Here is a 25,824-nt window from a genome sequence, read left to right on the forward strand (position 1 = left end):
ACTAACTTTAGATGGAAATAACTTAACTCTGCTGTAAAGCCGAAACAATCTCTGTTACCTTAAATTATACGCTTATCTCTGTAAAGCTGCTTTGAGAAAATCTACATTGTTAAAAGCGCTATATAAATGAAGATGACTTGACTTGACTTCATCTGTACTAGATACTGTATGTGTGATTATGAACAAACTAAGACATGATCCACATGTGCATAGATCATCTTTATCCATGTTGAAGAAACAAGCCTGTAATGAATCCCACAACTACATTTTGTCTATTTATTTACTTTAAAAGTGCATCAACACAATCAAATCAAACAATAACCATATGAAATTGTTGTAACAGAGTCTAAAAAGAAATCTATATTTTAAAGACTGCAATGGAAATAACTAAATTAAAAACAAGAAGCACATCTGAGTGATATTCCATGGTTTCTTCTGGTTTAAAGCCCTTGCAATTTGCTGTGAAGGGAACAATGACAAATAAGAGGGTTTATTTTAAAAGCAGTCTTTTTAAAAGAGGAAATGTTAATGGAGAGGGTGTTGATGGCTTTATCAATAATCATACCTGTCCTCCACTGTTCTATTGGACGGATAGTAAACTTTAAAGGAGAATCCACTTTTCGGAAAAGAACCCTGAAAGAGTAAGACATCAACAGGTTTTACATCGAACACACTGAATCACTGATCAGTCCAGCCATACTAAACATCTCACACACACTCTCTCACTCACTCACGCACGCACGCACGCACGCACGCACTCACTCACGCACGCCCTCACTCACTCACTCTCACGCACGCCCTCACTCACTCACTCACGCACTCACTCACGCACTCACACACGCCCTCACTCACTCACTCACGCACTCTCACGCACGCCCTCACTCACTCACTCTCACACTCACGCACGCACTCACTCACTCACTCTCACGCACGCCCTCACTCACTCACTCTCACGCACGCCCTCACTCACTCACTCACGCACTCACTCACGCACTCACGCACGCACTCACTCACTCACTCACTCACGCACTCTCACGCACGCCCTCACTCACGCACGCCCTCACTCACTCACTCACGCACTCTCACGCACGCCCTCACTCACGCACGCCCTCACTCACGCACTCTCACGCACGCCCTCACTCACTCACTCACGCACGCCCTCACTCACTCACGCACTCTCACGCACGCCCTCACTCACTCACTCACTCACTCACTCACGCACTCTCACGCACGCCCTCACTCACTCACTCACGCACTCTCACGCACGCCCTCACTCACTCACTCACGCACTCACTCACGCACGCCCTCACTCACTCACTCACGCACTCTCACGCACGCCCTCACTCACTCACTCACGCACTCTCACGCACGCCCTCACTCACTCACTCACGCCCTCACTCACGCACTCTCACGCACGCCCTCACTCACTCACTCACTCACTCACTCACGCACTCTCACGCACGCCCTCACTCACTCACTCACGCCCTCACTCACTCACTCACGCACTCACTCACGCACGCCCTCACTCACTCACTCACGCACTCTCACGCACGCCCTCACTCACTCACTCACGCACTCTCACGCACGCCCTCACTCACTCACTCACGCACTCTCACGCACGCCCTCACTCACTCACTCACGCCCTCACTCACTCACTCACTCACTCACTCACGCACTCACGCACTCACGCACTCTCACGCACGCCCTCACTCACGCACTCTCACGCACGCCCTCACTCACTCACTCACGCACTCTCACGCACGCCCTCACTCACTCACGCACTCTCACGCACGCCCTCACTCACTCACTCACGCACGCCCTCACTCACGCACTCTCACGCACGCCCTCACTCACTCACTCACTCTCACTCACGCACTCATTCACACGCACGCACTCTCACGCACTCACTCACGCACTCATTCACACGCACGCACTCTCACGCACGCACTCACGCACTCATTCACACGCACGCACTCTCACGCACGCACGCACGCACTCACTCACGCACGCACTCACGCACGCACTCACGCACGCACTCTCACGCACGCACTCTCACGCACGCACGCACTCACTTACGCACTAACTCACGCGCACTCTCACGCACTCACTCACTCACGCACGCACGCACGCACGCACGCTCAACTCACTTTACTCAACTGCACTAGTTCTCTTCCGCAGTCGGTGATGCAGGGAGTATTGTGATTGGTTTTCAAGCCAGCCAATCAGAATTTAGCAGTCTCATCTCTGATTGGCTGGAATTATGGCATATTGTAACGCTGGGTTGTGTTGAGCAAGCGAGCCGTCTGCGCTTAGAGAGCGCTCACGGCTGGTATGAAAGGAGCAAGAAAGTGAAACTTTGCACACGCGAAAGAGAACGTCCGCGCAAATCCAAATACTTATTTTAAATGCAAAATTGATTTTCGTTCGCTCGCAATATTTTCTTATCTGCGAGACGAACATTTCTCCGCAAAACTCAGTTCACGCGCGTGTGAAATGCCCTTTTGCACGCTCAAAATGTGATCTTGCGCGCGCAGAATTCTGACCGAAATCTCAACCCATACACTCACTTACTCGCGCACTCACTCACGCACTCACTCACTCTCTCACTCGCGCACTCACTCGCGCACGCACTCACTCACTCACTCACTCACTCACTCACGCACTCTCACGCACGCCCTCACTCACGCCCTCACTCACTCACGCACTCTCACGCACGCCCTCACTCACTCACTCACGCACGCCCTCACTCACGCACTCTCACGCACGCCCTCACTCACTCACTCTCACTCACGCACTCATTCACACGCACGCACTCTCACGCACGCACTCACTCACGCACTCATTCACACGCACGCACTCTCACGCACGCACTCACGCACTCATTCACACGCACGCACTCTCACGCACGCACGCACGCACTCACTCACGCACGCACTCACGCACGCACTCACGCACGCACTCTCACGCACGCACGCACTCACTCACGCACTAACTCACGCGCACTCTCACGCACTCACTCACTCACGCACGCACGCACGCATGCTCAACTCACTTTACTCAACTGCACTAGTTCTCTTCCGCAGTCGGTGATGCAGGGAGTATTGTGATTGGTTTTCAAGCCAGCCAATCAGAATTTAGCAGTCTCATCTCTGATTGGCTGGAATTATGGCATATTGTAACGCTGGGTTGTGTTGAGCAAGCGAGCCGTCTGCGCTTAGAGAGCGCTCACGGCTGGTATGAAAGGAGCAAGAAAGTGAAACTTTGCACACGCGAAAGAGAACGTCCGCGCAAATCCAAATACTTATTTTAAATGCAAAATTGATTTTCGTTCGCTCGCAATATTTTCTTATCTGCGAGACGAACATTTCTCCGCAAAACTCAGTTCACGCGCGTGTGAAATGCCCTTTTGCACGCTCAAAATGTGATCTTGCGCGCGCAGAATTCTGACCGAAATCTCAACCCATACACTCACTTACTCGCGCACTCACTCACGCACTCACTCACTCTCTCACTCGCGCACTCACTCGCGCACGCACTCACTCGCGCACGCACTCACTCGCGCACGCACTCACTCGCGCACGCACTCACTCGCGCACTCACGCACGCACGCACTCACTCACTCACTCACTCGCGCACTCACTCCCTCGCGCACTCACTCCCTCGCGCACTCACTCCCTCGCGCACTCACTCCCTCGCGCACTCACTCCCTCGCGCACTCACTCCCTCGCGCACTCACTCCCTCGCGCACTCACTCCCTCGCGCACTCACTCCCTCGCGCACTCACTCCCTCGCGCACTCACTCCCTCGCGCACTCACTCCCTCGCGCACTCACTCAAGCACTCACTCAAGCACACGCGCACTCACTCAAGCACTCGCACACTCACTCTCTCACTCGCGCACTCACTCACGCACTCACTCACGCACTCACTCACTCACTCGCGCACGCACTCACTCGCGCACGCACTCACTCACGCACTCAATCACTCACGCACTCACTCGCGCACTCACGCACGCACTCGCGCACTCACTCCCTCGCGCACTCACTCCCTCGCGCACTCACTCCCTCGCGCACTCACTCCCTTGCGCACTCACTCCCTCGCGCACTCACTCCCTCGCGCACTCACTCCCTCACGCACTCACTCGCGCACTCACTCGCGCACTCACTCGCGCACTCACTCAAGCACTCACTCAAGCACTCACTCAAGCACTCACTCAAGCACTCACTCAAGCACACGCGCACTCACTCAAGCACACGCGCACTCACTCAAGCACACGCGCACTCACTCAAGCACTCGCACACTCACTCTCACGCACTCACTCTCACGCAAGCACTAGCACACTCACTCTCACGCACTCACACTCGCGCACTCACTCCCTCGCACGCTCACTCCCTCGCACGCTCACTCCCTCGCACGCTCGCTCCCTCGCTCGCTCGCTCCCTCGCTCGCTCGCTCACTCACTCACGCACTCACTCACTCACTCACTCGCGCACTCACTCGCGCACTCTCGCGCACTCACTCGCGCACTCACTCGCGCACTCACTCGCGCACTCACTCGCGCACTCACTCGCGCACTCACTCAAGCACTCACTCAAGCACTCGCGCACTCACTCAAGCACTCGCGCACTCACTCAAGCACTCGCGCACTCACTCAAGCACACGCGCACTCACTCAAGCACTCGCACGCACTCACTCTCACGCACTCACTCACTAGCGCACTCACTCGCGCACTCACTCGCGCACTCACTCGCGCACTCACTCGCGCACTCACTCGCGCACTCACTCGCGCACTCACTCGCGCACTCACTCACGCACTCACTCACGCACTCACTCACGCACTCACTCACGCACTCACTCACTCGCGCACTCACTCACTCGCGCACGCACTCACTCACGCACTCAATCACTCACGCACTCACTCGCGCACTCACGCACGCACTCACTCCCTCGCGCACTCACTCGCGCACTCACTCAAGCACACGCGCACTCACTCACTAGCGCACTCACTCGCGCACTCACTCAAGCACTCACTCACGCACTCACTCAGGCACTCACTCACGCACTCACTCCCGCACTCACTCACGCACTCACTCACGCACTCACTCACGCACTCACTCACGCACTCACTCACTAGCGCACTCACTCGCGCACTCACTCGCGCACTCACTCGCGCACTCACTCGCGCACTCACTCGCGCACTCACTCAGGCACTCACTCACGCACTCACTCACGCACTCACTCACGCAGTCAATCACTCACGCACTCACTCGCGCACTCACGCACGCACTCACTCCCTCGCACGCTCGCTCCCTCGCACGCTCGCTCCCTCGCACGCTCGCTCCCTCGCACGCTCGCTCCCTCGCTCGCTCGCTCCCTCGCTCGCTCGCTCGCTCACTCACTCACGCACGCACTCACTCACGCACTCACTCGCGCACTCACTCAAGCACTCACTCAAGCACTCGCGCACTCACTCAAGCACACGCGCCCTCACTCACGCACGCCCTCACTCACTCACTCACGCACTCTCACGCACGCCCTCACTCACGCACGCCCTCACTCACGCACTCTCACGCACGCCTTCACTCACTCACTCACGCACTCACGCACGCCCTCACTCACGCACGCCCTCACTCACGCACTCTCACGCACGCCCTCACTCACTCACTCACTCACTCACGCACTCTCACGCACGCCCTCACTCACTCACTCACGCACTCTCACGCACGCCCTCACTCACTCACTCACGCACTCACTCACGCACGCCCTCACTCACTCACTCACGCACTCTCACGCACGCCCTCACTCACTCACTCACGCACTCTCACGCACGCCCTCACTCACTCACTCACGCACTCACTCACGCACGCCCTCACTCACTCACTCACGCACTCTCACGCACGCCCTCACTCACTCACTCACGCACTCTCACGCACGCCCTCACTCACTCACTCACGCACTCTCACGCACGCCCTCACTCACTCACTCACGCCCTCACTCACTCACTCACTCACTCACTCACTCACTCACTCACTCACTCACGCACGCCCTCACTCACGCCCTCACTCACGCACGCCCTCACTCACGCACTCTCACGCACGCCCTCACTCACTCACTCACGCACTCTCACGCACGCCCTCACTCACGCACTCTCACGCACGCCCTCACTCACTCACTCACGCACGCCCTCACTCACGCACGCACGCCCTCACTCACTCACTCACTCTCACTCACGCACTCATTCACACGCACGCACTCACTCACGCACTCATTCACACGCACGCACTCTCACGCACGCACTCATTCACACGCACGCACTCTCACGCACGCACTCACGCACTCACTCACGCACGCACTCACGCACGCACTCACGCACGCACTCTCACGCACGCACTCTCACGCACGCACGCACTCACTCACGCACTAACTCACGCGCACTCTCACGCACTCACTCACTCACGCACGCACGCACGCACGCACGCATGCTCAACTCACTTTACTCAACTGCACTAGTTCTCTTCCGCAGTCGGTGATGCAGGGAGTATTGTGATTGGTTTTCAAGCCAGCCAATCAGAATTTAGCAGTCTCATCTCTGATTGGCTGGAATTATGGCATATTGTAACGCTGGGTTGTGTTGAGCAAGCGAGCCGTCTGCGCTTAGAGAGCGCTCACGGCTGGTATGAAAGGAGCAAGAAAGTGAAACTTTGCACACGCGAAAGAGAACGTCCGCGCAAATCCAAATACTTATTTTAAATGCAAAATTGATTTTCGTTCGCTCGCAATATTTTCTTATCTGCGAGACGAACATTTCTCCGCAAAACTCAGTTCACGCGCGTGTGAAATGCCCTTTTGCACGCTCAAAATGTGATCTTGCGCGCGCAGAATTCTGACCGAAATCTCAACCCATACACTCACTTACTCGCGCACTCACTCACGCACTCACTCACTCTCTCACTCGCGCACTCACTCACTCACTCGCGCACGCACTCACTCGCGCACGCACTCACTCGCGCACGCACTCACTCGCGCACTCACGCACGCACGCACTCACTCACTCACTCACTCGCGCACTCACTCCCTCGCGCACTCACTCCCTCGCGCACTCACTCCCTCGCGCACTCACTCCCTCGCGCACTCACTCCCTCGCGCACTCCCTCGCGCACTCACTCGCGCACTCACTCGCGCACTCACTCAAGCACTCACTCAAGCACTCACTCAAGCACACGCGCACTCACTCAAGCACTCGCACACTCACTCTCTCACTCGCGCACTCACTCACGCACTCACTCACGCACTCACTCACGCACTCACTCACGCACTCACTCGCGCACGCACTCACTCGCGCACGCACTCACTCACGCACTCAATCACTCACGCACTCACTCGCGCACTCACTCAAGCACACGCGCACTCACTCAAGCACTCGCACACTCACTCTCACGCACTCACTCTCACGCAAGCACACGCGCACTCACTCAAGCACTCGCACGCACTCACTCTCACGCACTCACTCACTAGCGCACTCACTCGCGCACTCACTCGCGCACTCACTCGCGCACTCACTCGCGCACTCACTCGCGCACTCACTCACTCTCTCACTCGCGCACTCACTCACGCACTCACTCACGCACTCACTCACGCACTCACGCACTCACTCACGCACTCACTCACGCACTCACTCACGCACTCACTCACGCACTCACTCACGCACTCACTCACGCACTCACTCACGCACTCACTCACTCACGCACTCACTCACTCACTCGCGCACTCACTCGCGCACTCACTCGCGCACTCACTCAAGCACTCGCACACTCACTCTCACGCACTCACTCTCACGCAAGCACACGCGCACTCACTCAAGCACTCGCACGCACTCACTCTCACGCACTCACTCACTAGCGCACTCACTCGCGCACTCACTCGCGCACTCACTCAAGCACTCACTCAAGCACTCACTCTCACGCACTCACTCTCACGCACTCACTCACTCGCGCACTCACTCGCGCACTCACTCGCGCACTCACTCAAGCACACGCGCACTCACTCAAGCACTCGCACACTCACTCTCACGCACTCACTCTCACGCAAGCACACGCGCACTCACTCAAGCACTCGCACGCACTCACTCTCACGCACTCACTCACTCGCGCACTCACTCGCGCACTCACTCGCGCACTCACTCGCGCACTCACTCGCGCACTCACTCGCGCACTCACTCACTCTCTCACTCGCGCACTCACTCACGCACTCACTCACGCACTCACTCACGCACTCACTCACGCACTCACTCACGCACTCACTCACGCACTCACTCACGCACTCACTCACGCACTCACTCACGCACTCACTCACTCACGCACTCGCTCACTCACTCGCGCACGCACTCGCGCACTCACGCACGCTCACTCCCTCGCACGCTCGCTCCCTCGCTCGCTCGCTCACTCACTCACGCACGCACTCACTCACGCACTCACTCACTCGCGCACTCACTCGCGCACTCACTCAAGCACTCGCGCACTCACTCAAGCACACGCGCACTCACTCAAGCACTCGCACACTCACTCTCACGCACTCACTCTCACGCAAGCACACGCGCACTCACTCAAGCACTCGCACGCACTCACTCACTCGCGCACTCACTCGCGCACTCACTCGCGCACTCACTCGCGCACTCACTCGCGCACTCACTCGCGCACTCACTCGCGCACTCACTCGCGCACTCACTCGCGCACTCACTCGCGCACTCACTCGCGCACTCACTCGCGCACTCACTCGCGCACTCACTCGCGCACTCACTCGCGCACTCACTCGCGCACTCACTCACGCACTCACTCACTCGCGCACTCACTCACTCGCGCACGCACTCACTCGCGCACGCACTCACTCACTCGCGCACGCACTCACTCACGCACTCAATCACTCACGCACTCACTCGCGCACTCACTCCCTCGCGCACTCACTCCATCGCGCACTCACTCCCTCGCGCACTCACTCCCTCGCGCACTCACTCCCTCGCGCACTCACTCCCTCACGCACGCACTCACTCACGCACTCACTCACTCGCGCACTCACTCGCGCACTCACTCAAGCACTCGCGCACTCACTCAAGCACACGCGCACTCACTCAAGCACTCGCACACTCACTCTCACGCACTCACTCTCACGCAAGCACACGCGCACTCACTCAAGCACTCGCACGCACTCACTCTCACGCACTCACTCACTAGCGCACTCACTCGCGCACTCACTCGCGCACTCACGCACTAGCGCACTCACTCGCGCACTCACTCACTAGCGCACTCACTCGCGCACTCACTCACTAGCGCACTCACTCGCGCACTCACTCGCGCACTCACTCGCGCACTCACTCGCGCACTCACTCGCGCACTCACTCGCGCACTCACTCGCGCACTCACTCGCGCACTCACTCGCGCACTCACTCACGCACGCACTCACTCACTCGCGCACTCACTCACTCGCGCACACACTCACTCGCGCACTCACTCCCTCGCGCACTCACTCCCTCGCGCACTCACTCCCTCGCGCACTCACTCCCTCGCGCACTCACTCCCTCGCGCACTCACTCCCTCGCGCACTCACTCCCTCGCGCACTCACTCCCTCGCGCACTCACTCCCTCGCGCACTCACTCCCTCGCGCACTCACTCCCTCGCGCACTCACTCCCTCGCGCACTCACTCCCTCGCGCACTCACTCCCTCGCGCACTCACTCCCTCGCGCGCGCACTCACTCGCGCACTCACTCGCGCACTCACTCAAGCACTCACTCAAGCACTCACTCAAGCACTCATTCAAGCACTCACTCAAGCACACGCGCACTCACTCAAGCACTCGCACACTCACTCTCTCACTCGCGCACTCACTCACGCACTCACTCACGCACTCACTCACTCACTCGCGCACTCACTCGCGCACGCACTCACTCACGCACGCACTCACTCACGCACTCAATCACTCACGCACTCACTCGCGCACTCACGCACGCACTCACTCACTCACTCACTTGCGCACTCACTCCCTCGCGCACTCACTCCCTCGCGCACTCACTCCCTCGCGCACTCACTCCCTCGCGCACTCACTCCCTCGCGCACTCACTCCCTCGCGCACTCACTCCCTCGCGCACTCACTCCCTCGCGCACTCACTCACTCGCGCACTCACTCACTCGCGCACTCACTCGCGCACTCACTCAAGCACTCACTCAAGCACTCACTCAAGCACTCATTCAAGCACTCACTCAAGCACACGCGCACTCACTCAAGCACACGCGCACTCACTCACTCACTCGCGCACTCACTCGCGCACTCACTCAAGCACTCACTCTCACGCACTCACTCTCACGCAAGCACTCGCACACTCACTCTCACGCACTCACACTCGCGCACTCACTCCCTCGCACACTCGCTCCCTCGCACGCTCGCTCCCTCGCACGCTCGCTCCCTCGCTCGCTCGCTCACTCACTCACGCACGCACTCACTCACGCACTCACTCTCACGCAAGCACTCGCACACTCACTCTCACGCACTCACACTCGCGCACTCACTCCCTCGCACACTCGCTCCCTCGCACGCTCGCTCCCTCGCACGCTCGCTCCCTCGCTCGCTCGCTCACTCACTCACGCACGCACTCACTCACGCACTCACTCACTCGCGCACTCACTCGCGCACTCACTCGCACACTCACTCTCACGCACTCACTCTCACGCAAGCACTCGCACACTCACTCTCACGCACTCACACTCGCGCACTCACTCCCTCGCACACTCGCTCCCTCGCACGCTCGCTCCCTCGCTCGCTCGCTCACTCACTCACGCACGCACTCACTCACGCACTCACTCACTCGCGCACTCACTCAAGCACTCACTCAAGCACTCACTCAAGCACTCACTCAAGCACTCAAGCACACGCGCACTCACTCAAGCACTCGCACACTCACTCTCACGCACTCACTCTCACGCAAGCACACGCGCACTCACTCAAGCACTCACTCACTAGCGCACTCACTCGCGCACTCACTCGCGCACTCACTCGCGCACTCACTCGCGCACTCACTCGCGCACTCACTCACTCTCTCACTCGCGCACTCACTCACGCACTCACTCACGCACTCACTCACGCACTCACGCACTCACTCACGCACTCACTCACGCACTCACTCACGCACTCACTCACGCACTCACTCACGCACTCACTCACGCACTCACTCACGCACTCACTCACTCACGCACTCACTCACTCACTCGCGCACTCACTCAAGCACTCGCGCACTCACTCAAGCACTCGCACACTCACTCTCACGCACTCACTCTCACGCAAGCACACGCGCACTCACTCAAGCACTCGCACGCACTCACTCTCACGCACTCACTCACTAGCGCACTCACTCGCGCACTCACTCGCGCACTCACTCACTCGCGCACTCACTCACTCGCGCACTCACTCACTCTCACTCACTCACTCGCGCACTCACTCGCGCACTCACTCGCGCACTCACTCGCGCACTCACTCACTCACGCACTCGCGCACTCACTCACGCACGCACACACTCACTCGCGCACTCACTCACTCGCGCACTCACTCACTCGCGCACTCACTCACTCGCGCACTCACTCACTCGCGCACTCACTCACTCGCGCACTCACTCACTCGCGCACTCACTCACTCGCGCACTCACTCACTCACTCACTCGCGCACTCACTCACTCACAAATCCAAATACTTATTTTAAATGCAAAATTGATTTTCGTTCGCTCGCAATATTTTCTTATCTGCGAGACGAACATTTCTCCGCAAAACTCAGTTCACGCGCGTGTGAAATGCCCTTTTGCACGCTCAAAATGTGATCTTGCGCGCGCAGAATTCTGACCGAAATCTCAACCCATACACTCACTTACTCGCGCACTCACTCACGCACTCACTCACTCTCTCACTCGCGCACTCACTCGCGCACGCACTCACTCGCGCACGCACTCACTCGCGCACGCACTCACTCGCGCACGCACTCACTCGCGCACTCACGCACGCACGCACTCACTCACTCACTCACTCGCGCACTCACTCCCTCGCGCACTCACTCCCTCGCGCACTCACTCCCTCGCGCACTCACTCCCTCGCGCACTCACTCCCTCGCGCACTCACTCCCTCGCGCACTCACTCCCTCGCGCACTCACTCCCTCGCGCACTCACTCCCTCGCGCACTCACTCCCTCGCGCACTCACTCCCTCGCGCACTCACTCCCTCGCGCACTCACTCAAGCACTCACTCAAGCACACGCGCACTCACTCAAGCACTCGCACACTCACTCTCTCACTCGCGCACTCACTCACGCACTCACTCACGCACTCACTCACTCACTCGCGCACGCACTCACTCGCGCACGCACTCACTCACGCACTCAATCACTCACGCACTCACTCGCGCACTCACGCACGCACTCGCGCACTCACTCCCTCGCGCACTCACTCCCTCGCGCACTCACTCCCTCGCGCACTCACTCCCTTGCGCACTCACTCCCTCGCGCACTCACTCCCTCGCGCACTCACTCCCTCACGCACTCACTCGCGCACTCACTCGCGCACTCACTCGCGCACTCACTCAAGCACTCACTCAAGCACTCACTCAAGCACTCACTCAAGCACTCACTCAAGCACACGCGCACTCACTCAAGCACACGCGCACTCACTCAAGCACACGCGCACTCACTCAAGCACTCGCACACTCACTCTCACGCACTCACTCTCACGCAAGCACTAGCACACTCACTCTCACGCACTCACACTCGCGCACTCACTCCCTCGCACGCTCACTCCCTCGCACGCTCACTCCCTCGCACGCTCGCTCCCTCGCTCGCTCGCTCCCTCGCTCGCTCGCTCACTCACTCACGCACTCACTCACTCACTCACTCGCGCACTCACTCGCGCACTCTCGCGCACTCACTCGCGCACTCACTCGCGCACTCACTCGCGCACTCACTCGCGCACTCACTCGCGCACTCACTCAAGCACTCACTCAAGCACTCGCGCACTCACTCAAGCACTCGCGCACTCACTCAAGCACTCGCGCACTCACTCAAGCACACGCGCACTCACTCAAGCACTCGCACGCACTCACTCTCACGCACTCACTCACTAGCGCACTCACTCGCGCACTCACTCGCGCACTCACTCGCGCACTCACTCGCGCACTCACTCGCGCACTCACTCGCGCACTCACTCGCGCACTCACTCACGCACTCACTCACGCACTCACTCACGCACTCACTCACGCACTCACTCACTCGCGCACTCACTCACTCGCGCACGCACTCACTCACGCACTCAATCACTCACGCACTCACTCGCGCACTCACGCACGCACTCACTCCCTCGCGCACTCACTCGCGCACTCACTCAAGCACACGCGCACTCACTCACTAGCGCACTCACTCGCGCACTCACTCGCGCACTCACTCAAGCACTCACTCACGCACTCACTCAGGCACTCACTCACGCACTCACTCCCGCACTCACTCACGCACTCACTCACGCACTCACTCACGCACTCACTCACGCACTCACTCACTAGCGCACTCACTCGCGCACTCACTCGCGCACTCACTCGCGCACTCACTCGCGCACTCACTCGCGCACTCACTCAGGCACTCACTCACGCACTCACTCACGCACTCACTCACGCAGTCAATCACTCACGCACTCACTCGCGCACTCACGCACGCACTCACTCCCTCGCACGCTCGCTCCCTCGCACGCTCGCTCCCTCGCACGCTCGCTCCCTCGCACGCTCGCTCCCTCGCTCGCTCGCTCCCTCGCTCGCTCGCTCGCTCACTCACTCACGCACGCACTCACTCACGCACTCACTCGCGCACTCACTCAAGCACTCACTCAAGCACTCGCGCACTCACTCAAGCACACGCGCCCTCACTCACGCACGCCCTCACTCACTCACTCACGCACTCTCACGCACGCCCTCACTCACGCACGCCCTCACTCACGCACTCTCACGCACGCCTTCACTCACTCACTCACGCACTCACGCACGCCCTCACTCACGCACGCCCTCACTCACGCACTCTCACGCACGCCCTCACTCACTCACTCACTCACTCACGCACTCTCACGCACGCCCTCACTCACTCACTCACGCACTCTCACGCACGCCCTCACTCACTCACTCACGCACTCACTCACGCACGCCCTCACTCACTCACTCACGCACTCTCACGCACGCCCTCACTCACTCACTCACGCACTCTCACGCACGCCCTCACTCACTCACTCACGCACTCACTCACGCACGCCCTCACTCACTCACTCACGCACTCTCACGCACGCCCTCACTCACTCACTCACGCACTCTCACGCACGCCCTCACTCACTCACTCACGCACTCTCACGCACGCCCTCACTCACTCACTCACGCCCTCACTCACTCACTCACTCACTCACTCACTCACTCACGCACGCCCTCACTCACGCCCTCACTCACGCACGCCCTCACTCACGCACTCTCACGCACGCCCTCACTCACTCACTCACGCACTCTCACGCACGCCCTCACTCACGCACTCTCACGCACGCCCTCACTCACTCACTCACGCACGCCCTCACTCACGCACGCACGCCCTCACTCACTCACTCACTCTCACTCACGCACTCATTCACACGCACGCACTCACTCACGCACTCATTCACACGCACGCACTCTCACGCACGCACTCATTCACACGCACGCACTCTCACGCACGCACTCACGCACTCACTCACGCACGCACTCACGCACGCACTCACGCACGCACTCTCACGCACGCACTCTCACGCACGCACGCACTCACTCACGCACTAACTCACGCGCACTCTCACGCACTCACTCACTCACGCACGCACGCACGCACGCACGCATGCTCAACTCACTTTACTCAACTGCACTAGTTCTCTTCCGCAGTCGGTGATGCAGGGAGTATTGTGATTGGTTTTCAAGCCAGCCAATCAGAATTTAGCAGTCTCATCTCTGATTGGCTGGAATTATGGCATATTGTAACGCTGGGTTGTGTTGAGCAAGCGAGCCGTCTGCGCTTAGAGAGCGCTCACGGCTGGTATGAAAGGAGCAAGAAAGTGAAACTTTGCACACGCGAAAGAGAACGTCCGCGCAAATCCAAATACTTATTTTAAATGCAAAATTGATTTTCGTTCGCTCGCAATATTTTCTTATCTGCGAGACGAACATTTCTCCGCAAAACTCAGTTCACGCGCGTGTGAAATGCCCTTTTGCACGCTCAAAATGTGATCTTGCGCGCGCAGAATTCTGACCGAAATCTCAACCCATACACTCACTTACTCGCGCACTCACTCACGCACTCACTCACTCTCTCACTCGCGCACTCACTCACTCACTCGCGCACGCACTCACTCGCGCACGCACTCACTCGCGCACGCACTCACTCGCGCACTCACGCACGCACGCACTCACTCACTCACTCACTCGCGCACTCACTCCCTCGCGCACTCACTCCCTCGCGCACTCACTCCCTCGCGCACTCACTCCCTCGCGCACTCACTCCCTCGCGCACTCCCTCGCGCACTCACTCGCGCACTCACTCGCGCACTCACTCAAGCACTCACTCAAGCACTCACTCAAGCACACGCGCACTCACTCAAGCACTCGCACACTCACTCTCTCACTCGCGCACTCACTCACGCACTCACTCACGCACTCACTCACGCACTCACTCACGCACTCACTCGCGCACGCACTCACTCGCGCACGCACTCACTCACGCACTCAATCACTCACGCACTCACTCGCGCACTCACTCAAGCACACGCGCACTCACTCAAGCACTCGCACACTCACTCTCACGCACTCACTCTCACGCAAGCACACGCGCACTCACTCAAGCACTCGCACGCACTCACTCTCACGCACTCACTCACTAGCGCACTCACTCGCGCACTCACTCGCGCACTCACTCGCGCACTCACTCGCGCACTCACTCGCGCACTCACTCACTCTCTCACTCGCGCACTCACTCACGCACTCACTCACGCACTCACTCACGCACTCACGCACTCACTCACGCACTCACTCACGCACTCACTCACGCACTCACTCACGCACTCACTCACGCACTCACTCACGCACTCACTCACGCACTCACTCACTCACGCACTCACTCACTCACTCGCGCACTCACTCGCGCACTCACTCGCGCACTCACTCAAGCACTCGCACACTCACTCTCACGCACTCACTCTCACGCAAGCACACGCGCACTCACTCAAGCACTCGCACGCACTCACTCTCACGCACTCACTCACTAGCGCACTCACTCGCGCACTCACTCGCGCACTCACTCAAGCACTCACTCAAGCACTCACTCTCACGCACTCACTCTCACGCACTCACTCACTCGCGCACTCACTCGCGCACTCACTCGCGCACTCACTCAAGCACACGCGCACTCACTCAAGCACTCGCACACTCACTCTCACGCACTCACTCTCACGCAAGCACACGCGCACTCACTCAAGCACTCGCACGCACTCACTCTCACGCACTCACTCACTCGCGCACTCACTCGCGCACTCACTCGCGCACTCACTCGCGCACTCACTCGCGCACTCACTCGCGCACTCACTCACTCTCTCACTCGCGCACTCACTCACGCACTCACTCACGCACTCACTCACGCACTCACTCACGCACTCACTCACGCACTCACTCACGCACTCACTCACGCACTCACTCACGCACTCACTCACGCACTCACTCACTCACGCACTCGCTCACTCACTCGCGCACGCACTCGCGCACTCACGCACGCTCACTCCCTCGCACGCTCGCTCCCTCGCTCGCTCGCTCACTCACTCACGCACGCACTCACTCACGCACTCACTCACTCGCGCACTCACTCGCGCACTCACTCAAGCACTCGCGCACTCACTCAAGCACACGCGCACTCACTCAAGCACTCGCACACTCACTCTCACGCACTCACTCTCACGCAAGCACACGCGCACTCACTCAAGCACTCGCACGCACTCACTCACTCGCGCACTCACTCGCGCACTCACTCGCGCACTCACTCGCGCACTCACTCGCGCACTCACTCGCGCACTCACTCGCGCACTCACTCGCGCACTCACTCGCGCACTCACTCGCGCACTCACTCGCGCACTCACTCGCGCACTCACTCGCGCACTCACTCGCGCACTCACTCGCGCACTCACTCGCGCACTCACTCACGCACTCACTCACTCGCGCACTCACTCACTCGCGCACGCACTCACTCGCGCACGCACTCACTCACTCGCGCACGCACTCACTCACGCACTCAATCACTCACGCACTCACTCGCGCACTCACTCCCTCGCGCACTCACTCCATCGCGCACTCACTCCCTCGCGCACTCACTCCCTCGCGCACTCACTCCCTCGCGCACTCACTCCCTCACGCACGCACTCACTCACGCACTCACTCACTCGCGCACTCACTCGCGCACTCACTCAAGCACTCGCGCACTCACTCAAGCACACGCGCACTCACTCAAGCACTCGCACACTCACTCTCACGCACTCACTCTCACGCAAGCACACGCGCACTCACTCAAGCACTCGCACGCACTCACTCTCACGCACTCACTCACTAGCGCACTCACTCGCGCACTCACTCGCGCACTCACGCACTAGCGCACTCACTCGCGCACTCACTCACTAGCGCACTCACTCGCGCACTCACTCACTAGCGCACTCACTCGCGCACTCACTCGCGCACTCACTCGCGCACTCACTCGCGCACTCACTCGCGCACTCACTCGCGCACTCACTCGCGCACTCACTCGCGCACTCACTCGCGCACTCACTCACGCACGCACTCACTCACTCGCGCACTCACTCACTCGCGCACACACTCACTCGCGCACTCACTCCCTCGCGCACTCACTCCCTCGCGCACTCACTCCCTCGCGCACTCACTCCCTCGCGCACTCACTCCCTCGCGCACTCACTCCCTCGCGCACTCACTCCCTCGCGCACTCACTCCCTCGCGCACTCACTCCCTCGCGCACTCACTCCCTCGCGCACTCACTCCCTCGCGCACTCACTCCCTCGCGCACTCACTCCCTCGCGCACTCACTCCCTCGCGCACTCACTCCCTCGCGCGCGCACTCACTCGCGCACTCACTCGCGCACTCACTCAAGCACTCACTCAAGCACTCACTCAAGCACTCATTCAAGCACTCACTCAAGCACACGCGCACTCACTCAAGCACTCGCACACTCACTCTCTCACTCGCGCACTCACTCACGCACTCACTCACGCACTCACTCACTCACTCGCGCACTCACTCGCGCACGCACTCACTCACGCACGCACTCACTCACGCACTCAATCACTCACGCACTCACTCGCGCACTCACGCACGCACTCACTCACTCACTCACTTGCGCACTCACTCCCTCGCGCACTCACTCCCTCGCGCACTCACTCCCTCGCGCACTCACTCCCTCGCGCACTCACTCCCTCGCGCACTCACTCCCTCGCGCACTCACTCCCTCGCGCACTCACTCCCTCGCGCACTCACTCACTCGCGCACTCACTCACTCGCGCACTCACTCGCGCACTCACTCAAGCACTCACTCAAGCACTCACTCAAGCACTCATTCAAGCACTCACTCAAGCACACGCGCACTCACTCAAGCACACGCGCACTCACTCACTCACTCGCGCACTCACTCGCGCACTCACTCAAGCACTCACTCTCACGCACTCACTCTCACGCAAGCACTCGCACACTCACTCTCACGCACTCACACTCGCGCACTCACTCCCTCGCACACTCGCTCCCTCGCACGCTCGCTCCCTCGCACGCTCGCTCCCTCGCTCGCTCGCTCACTCACTCACGCACGCACTCACTCACGCACTCACTCTCACGCAAGCACTCGCACACTCACTCTCACGCACTCACACTCGCGCACTCACTCCCTCGCACACTCGCTCCCTCGCACGCTCGCTCCCTCGCACGCTCGCTCCCTCGCTCGCTCGCTCACTCACTCACGCACGCACTCACTCACGCACTCACTCACTCGCGCACTCACTCGCGCACTCACTCGCACACTCACTCTCACGCACTCACTCTCACGCAAGCACTCGCACACTCACTCTCACGCACTCACACTCGCGCACTCACTCCCTCGCACACTCGCTCCCTCGCACGCTCGCTCCCTCGCTCGCTCGCTCACTCACTCACGCACGCACTCACTCACGCACTCACTCACTCGCGCACTCACTCAAGCACTCACTCAAGCACTCACTCAAGCACTCACTCAAGCACTCAAGCACACGCGCACTCACTCAAGCACTCGCACACTCACTCTCACGCACTCACTCTCACGCAAGCACACGCGCACTCACTCAAGCACTCGCACGCACTCACTCTCACGCACTCACTCACTAGCGCACTCACTCGCGCACTCACTCGCGCACTCACTCGCGCACTCACTCGCGCACTCACTCGCGCACTCACTCACTCTCTCACTCGCGCACTCACTCACGCACTCACTCACGCACTCACTCACGCACTCACGCACTCACTCACGCACTCACTCACGCACTCACTCACGCACTCACTCACGCACTCACTCACGCACTCACTCACGCACTCACTCACGCACTCACTCACTCACGCACTCACTCACTCACTCGCGCACTCACTCAAGCACTCGCGCACTCACTCAAGCACTCGCACACTCACTCTCACGCACTCACTCTCACGCAAGCACACGCGCACTCACTCAAGCACTCGCACGCACTCACTCTCACGCACTCACTCACTAGCGCACTCACTCGCGCACTCACTCGCGCACTCACTCACTCGCGCACTCACTCACTCGCGCACTCACTCACTCTCACTCACTCACTCGCGCACTCACTCGCGCACTCACTCGCGCACTCACTCGCGCACTCACTCACTCACGCACTCGCGCACTCACTCACGCACGCACACACTCACTCGCGCACTCACTCACTCGCGCACTCACTCACTCGCGCACTCACTCACTCGCGCACTCACTCACTCGCGCACTCACTCACTCGCGCACTCACTCACTCGCGCACTCACTCACTCGCGCACTCACTCACTCACTCACTCGCGCACTCACTCACTCGCGCACTCACTCACTCGCGCACTCACTCACTCGCGCACTCACTCACTCACGCACTCGGTGTCAGTGGAGGCTAGAGTACCGGGTTGATGCACAGGCAGTCTGTGTTGGAGACGTTGAAAGGGTCATATTTATCAGCGAAGACGATGACATCAGGCACGGGATAAACGTGTAAGGCGTAATCATATGCCCAGTACACCGGACACACGTAGAGTGGGAGCGGCGTCAGGTGACCTTGTGACAGGATGGTTTTCACAAACTGTTGAACAAATGCAAAATTAATCAAACAGGAGAAACTCACTGCATGTCGTCAAGCACTTTAGAATACAGTAATCTTAAAGGGTTAATAACTTAAAGGGTTAGATTGAATGAAACTTGAATGAAAAAATACTGTCATCATTTACTCTCCCTCATGTCGTTCCAAACTCGTGAGACTTTTGTTCATCTTCAGAACAAATATAAATGTAGATATTTTTGAGATCCATTGACAGCTACGCAACTACCACTATGTCGCTTCAAAAAGTTCATTAAAAGATTGTAAAAGTAATCCATATGAATCGAGTGGTTTGGTCCAAATTTTCTGAAGAGAAACGATCACTTTATATGATGAACTGACTGAATTAGGGCGTCACACGGATACGCATATACAGCTCAGGCTCACATGGGAAGGGATATCCAGGTTGCTGCTTGGGAGTCGAACACAGTTTCGGCACATCTTGTTGACGAGGTCTTCTCGAATCACCACCATCTCTTGACTGCAGTACTGTATCCTGAAACAGAAGAGAAGCATGATCACCGAGTGATGATGAAGCAGAGGAATGCTGGGTAATGCGGCACACATTCGCTGTTCACCTGCAGGGGTTGGTGGTGAAGACGGAGAACGGCACGCGCGCTCTGAACTCTTCTGTGAGATGCTCCGCCAACGGAGGTCTGTACGCACAAGCACATTTTACACTTTAATGCATTCATTCACAGACGGTGACTGACCCAAACACAAACGAAGAAGGTTCAGCATGTGATGATGATGAAGCACTGGTCCTAACATTATACCTGGGCAAGACCGCGCCGGGCCCCGGGTCTTCTGGTCCGGGAACAAACACAAAACGACTGCTGCAAAAACACATTGAAAGGGAGTCAGTGAAGTCTAGTACATAACTAAACTCATACTTCACACACCACTGTGTCATCAGAAAGACAAAACCTTTGTCTTAAGCTTTCATGCGTCACAGTTTCAGGTTTAATTAAAATATCTAACCTGTTGTGAATGCTGGGAAATTCACAAATCAGATCAGCAAGTGCTTTAAAAGAATCTGAAGGGGGAAAAAAAACTGTTAAACTGAGAACAATTTATGTCCCTTTAAAACATAGTTGTGCAAAAGCTCTTAAGAGATGTGGAACCTTTGAGTGTTTGGAGCTGGTTCCTGCCGTAAGGAGCAGAGGAGAAATTCCCACAGAATATGAAACAGGTCGGCGGCATGGCGGAGTATCCTGAACAATCACACATCAAGAGATCATGGGCTTGCTTATTCAGAGAAAAGCCCATCACTGCTCCTCACCTTTTATCATTGTCATAATACACTGAAATTGAAGCAGCATTTTTGTTTAGCAGTAAAATACTGATACAGTACAGATACAGGTCTAAGGGTTAGGGTTAACCCTAATACTGATACAGTACAGATACAGGTCTAAGGGTTAGGGTTAACCCTAATACTGATACAGTACAGATACAGGTCTAAGGGTTAGGGTTAGGGTTAGCCCTAATACTGATACAGTACAGATACAGGTCTAAGGGTTAGGGTTAGGGTTAGCCCTAATACTGATACAGTACAGATACAGGTCTAAGGGTTAGGGTTAGGGTTAACCCTAATACTGATACAGTACAGATACAGGTCAAAGGGTTAGGGTTAACCCTAATACTGATACAGTACAGATACAGGTCTAAGGGTTAGGGTTAACCCTAATGCTGATACAGTACAGATACAGGTCTAAGGGTTAGGGTTAACCCTAATACTGATACAGTACAGATACAGGTCTAAGGGTTAGGGTTAACCCTAATACTGATACAGTACAGATACAGGTCTAAGGGTTAGGGTTAGCCCTAATACTGATACAGTACAGATACAGGTCTAAGGGTTAGGGTTAGCCCTAATGCTGATACAGTACAGATACAGGTCTAAGGGTTAGGGTTAACCCTAATACTGATACAGTACAGATACAGGTCTAAGGGTTAGGGTTAGGGTTAACCCTAATACTGATACAGTACAGATACAGGTCTAAGGGTTAGGGTTAGGGTTAACCCTAATACTGATACAGTACAGATACAGGTCTAAGGGTTAGGGTTAGGGTTAACCCTAATACTGATACAGTACAGATACAGGTCTAACATCTCGGCTGATATTAATAAGAGAAACCACCTCCATCTTTAAATATAATTATTGTCCATGTTAACATCAATGTAAATACAGGCTAATGGGGAAATTTAGCTGGAAAGAGCAATTATAGCTGACAAGACACAGCCAATGAGAGCAAGGATCCGTTTGAAGCTTACAGACTTGGTTAAAATTCAATCACAATCGCAGATTCAGTTTACATTTGCTTTATCAGAGTGACAATCGCAGTTCACATTATTAAATAATTATAATAATATACATTATTATATTCATACCCTGTGTACATGAGTCATGGGATACCTATTTATGTTCAGGAAGCTCAACTAGTCAATTAGTGATGCTGACTAGTGGTTTTAATATTTTTAGCAGTGGCCAAACAATACGGCCAATGCTGATATCAATATCTAGAAAGCAGGATAATATAATGCTCATATTTACATAGGGTAGTAAAACTCAAAGATTTTGAAGACAACAGAATAATTATTTAAATGAGAAACATAAGCACTGTCGTGCACATCCCATTGCACATGATTCTGAGTTAGTAACTGAAGGCAGATCAGGTTATTAAAGGGATACTCCACTTTTTTTTGGAAATAGGCTCATTTTACAACTCCCCCAGAGTTAAACAGTTGAGTTTTACCGTTTTCAAATCCATTCAGCTGAACTCTGGGTCTGGCGGTACCACTTTTAGCATAGCTTAGCATAGATCATTGAATCGGACAGGACCATTAGCATCTCCTTCAAAAAAATGACCAAAGAGTTTCGATATTTTTCCTATTTAAAACTTGACTCTTCTGTAGTTGCATCGTGTACTAAGACCGACGGAAATCGATTAAAAAAAACGATTCACAGTATGTAAATGTTAGGGGTGGAAATCTTTAGTCACCTCACGATCTGATCCAATTCCAGAATGTTTCTTTATCTACTCCTCCCCCCTCCGCTCCCTATTAATTCATTAGTTTACATAGGTAAGGTAAAAAAAAAAAAAAAAAAAAAAAATAAAAATTAAAACAGTTGCATGTTAAGAATTTTAAACTAATATAACTTCAAAACAAGTAGGCTAAGTAGCAAATAATAAAGAGGAGCATAGAAACATAAACAAACAAATAGTGCTTTCAGTTGCCTATTTAAGATTATCTGAACGTTTTCCATTCAAGAATTGTGAGTTATTTTTCTTCATCTTTAGCCTACTGTTGTTTTTTACTATGACATCATAGACTGTGAGAGATCTATTAAGCTGCATTCACGCACGGATCTCTTTTGAAATATAAGAAGTAAAGTGTTTTTTCCTGTCCGTTTAATCGCTTAAGACATAACTGGCTGTGTTTACGTTAATTTTGCACAAGTATATTAAATCACTTACACGGAGTCGCACAGCCGCATGCGCGAGCAGTCTACACAAACAAAGCGCGCGTCAGCATTTGAAATTGAACGCAGCCTTCTGTTAGTGAGGTTCATATTTTAAATATAAAAGGCAATTGCATTCCAAACCACATAAATGATGACTTCGTAGAGCATTTGTAAGGAAAATACCGAAAGGCAAGACAGCACGCTTCAAGTGTAACGTAACATCAAACAAAGCGCGCGTCTCTCACAGCGTATCCTGTGCAATGAAGCCTGTGAATGTCCTTGTAATTCGCTTCAACCTTTCCGAACTTATGAAAGATTATTTTACGGAAAGTTTGATTGGTGTGTGAGGAATTGGAAGAAAGCAGATTACGGGTGTTTCTAAAGCAAACTCAGCGTCATCGCATATCTGGTTAAAAACTAAGTTCAGAATCGATTCTGAAATTCTCAGAATCGATCCAGAATCGTTGGAGAGAGAATCGCGATGCATCGATGAATCGATTTTTTCTCCCACCCCTAGTATTCAATGCAAAACAAAAATGAAAAATACAAGTAGCCAATAAAATAAACAAATTATTGTGGCATTAATTAGCCCATAAACAATATTTATTTTAAAGCCTAAACAAATTTGTTTAAAGAAAAACACCAGCGTTGGGCGTTTATCTGTATAGGCTAAGTGTTTCAGCCGCCCTTTTCAAACTGGCGCAATAAAATGCAACAGAATTTGATAAGTTAAACATGAAGAGGATTATCCGTCTGGCATGGCCGCTCGCTCTAACCCTAACCTAGATAAATGTTCGCTATTATTAAGCGCATATCCAAGTGTTTGTGCGGAGTGTGGAGCGGCGCCGGTGCCATCACTCGCATTTTCCTATCAACAGTGGAAACAACTTAAAATACTCCATCATTTCTGGTCATACATAAAATAATAATACATCAGTCGCAACTACTTTTGTTTGTGTAAACTCACAACAACAAGAAAACGGTGTGCCTTTGTAAAATAAAATAAAATCTCTGTGAATTGGAGCGCGCCTCAAAAATGAACTGAAAAACAGATAGACAAGCCTCACAGACATGAGAAATAGAACTATAAAGTTTATAAAAAAAAAAAATCCACCAACGAAAAAAAATCCAATCGAAAGCAAATACGGTACCATCTGATTATGTAATCTTGTCCGTGAAAGGCGCATCTAGCTAAACTACAGCGGAGATGTATGGAGATATGTATGCAGGCAGCCTACACTGATTTAGAAAAGACTAGTTCATTAATAAACGCATTAAAATGCTTCGTTATTTTTTTCAGATACATTTATTATATCATTAGCCTACTTTTGCCGGCGCTTTGTTTTTATGTTTTATGCATGTGCTTGAGCGCGGAATATAGGCTATAGCCATATATACACCCAGGATTGAAACGTGCGATTAGTCCTAATTGCTTAAATGAATGACTACTAGTCTAGAAAAATCCTTTAGTCTATGGCAACTCTAATCAATAGCCTACATTTAATATTTGACATTATTTTAGTAATTAGTATCCAGCTCTTCACATTTAATTAGTTGAGGCTGTATCTTGAAGATTTTTGTATTGTATTGTATCTTCTGTTATAAAGACGAAGATTGACATTTCGTTAATTAAACAAAATAAGAACACAATGTTGTAAAATTTTCTGTTAGATGTGTTTTGACTACTTTTTGGTTAATTATATCTCTAGGTAATGAATGAAGATATAGCCTATTAACAAAAATAAATCTTATATATAATATATTAATGACATATTATAAACGATTATAAATGATTATAAACTTATAGGCCTATTTAAAATATATTTTCAAAAAAGGGCCTCATTGATTAATTTTGCATGATTAGGGGCTGCTACTATTTGCTTAAGCTTTTTGAACGTGTGATAAAGGCGCGATAG

At 54.9% G+C, this 25,824-nt stretch overlaps 1 protein-coding gene across 1 annotated transcript in view; it reads right to left on the bottom strand.

Moving 5' to 3' along the window:
- Positions 1-262: 262 nt before the first annotated feature.
- pole2 (polymerase (DNA directed), epsilon 2) overlaps positions 263-25,824 on the bottom strand; it is a 41,878-nt gene continuing 16,316 nt past the window's right edge. The window contains exons 12-19 of the mRNA XM_081347497.1: positions 21,567-21,656; positions 21,424-21,478; positions 21,219-21,278; positions 21,021-21,098; positions 20,830-20,938; positions 20,251-20,427; positions 566-633; positions 263-459 (exon numbers count right to left, since the gene is read on the bottom strand). Of these exons, the coding sequence (XP_081203623.1) occupies positions 441-459; positions 566-633; positions 20,251-20,427; positions 20,830-20,938; positions 21,021-21,098; positions 21,219-21,278; positions 21,424-21,478; positions 21,567-21,656 (656 nt within the window). The 3' untranslated portion in view covers positions 263-440. The remainder of the gene's footprint in view (positions 460-565; positions 634-20,250; positions 20,428-20,829; positions 20,939-21,020; positions 21,099-21,218; positions 21,279-21,423; positions 21,479-21,566; positions 21,657-25,824) is intronic.

This window comes from Scardinius erythrophthalmus (genome assembly GCF_964197995.2).
Source record: "Scardinius erythrophthalmus genome assembly, chromosome: 19".
NCBI classification, from domain to species: Eukaryota; Metazoa; Chordata; class Actinopteri; order Cypriniformes; family Leuciscidae; genus Scardinius; species Scardinius erythrophthalmus.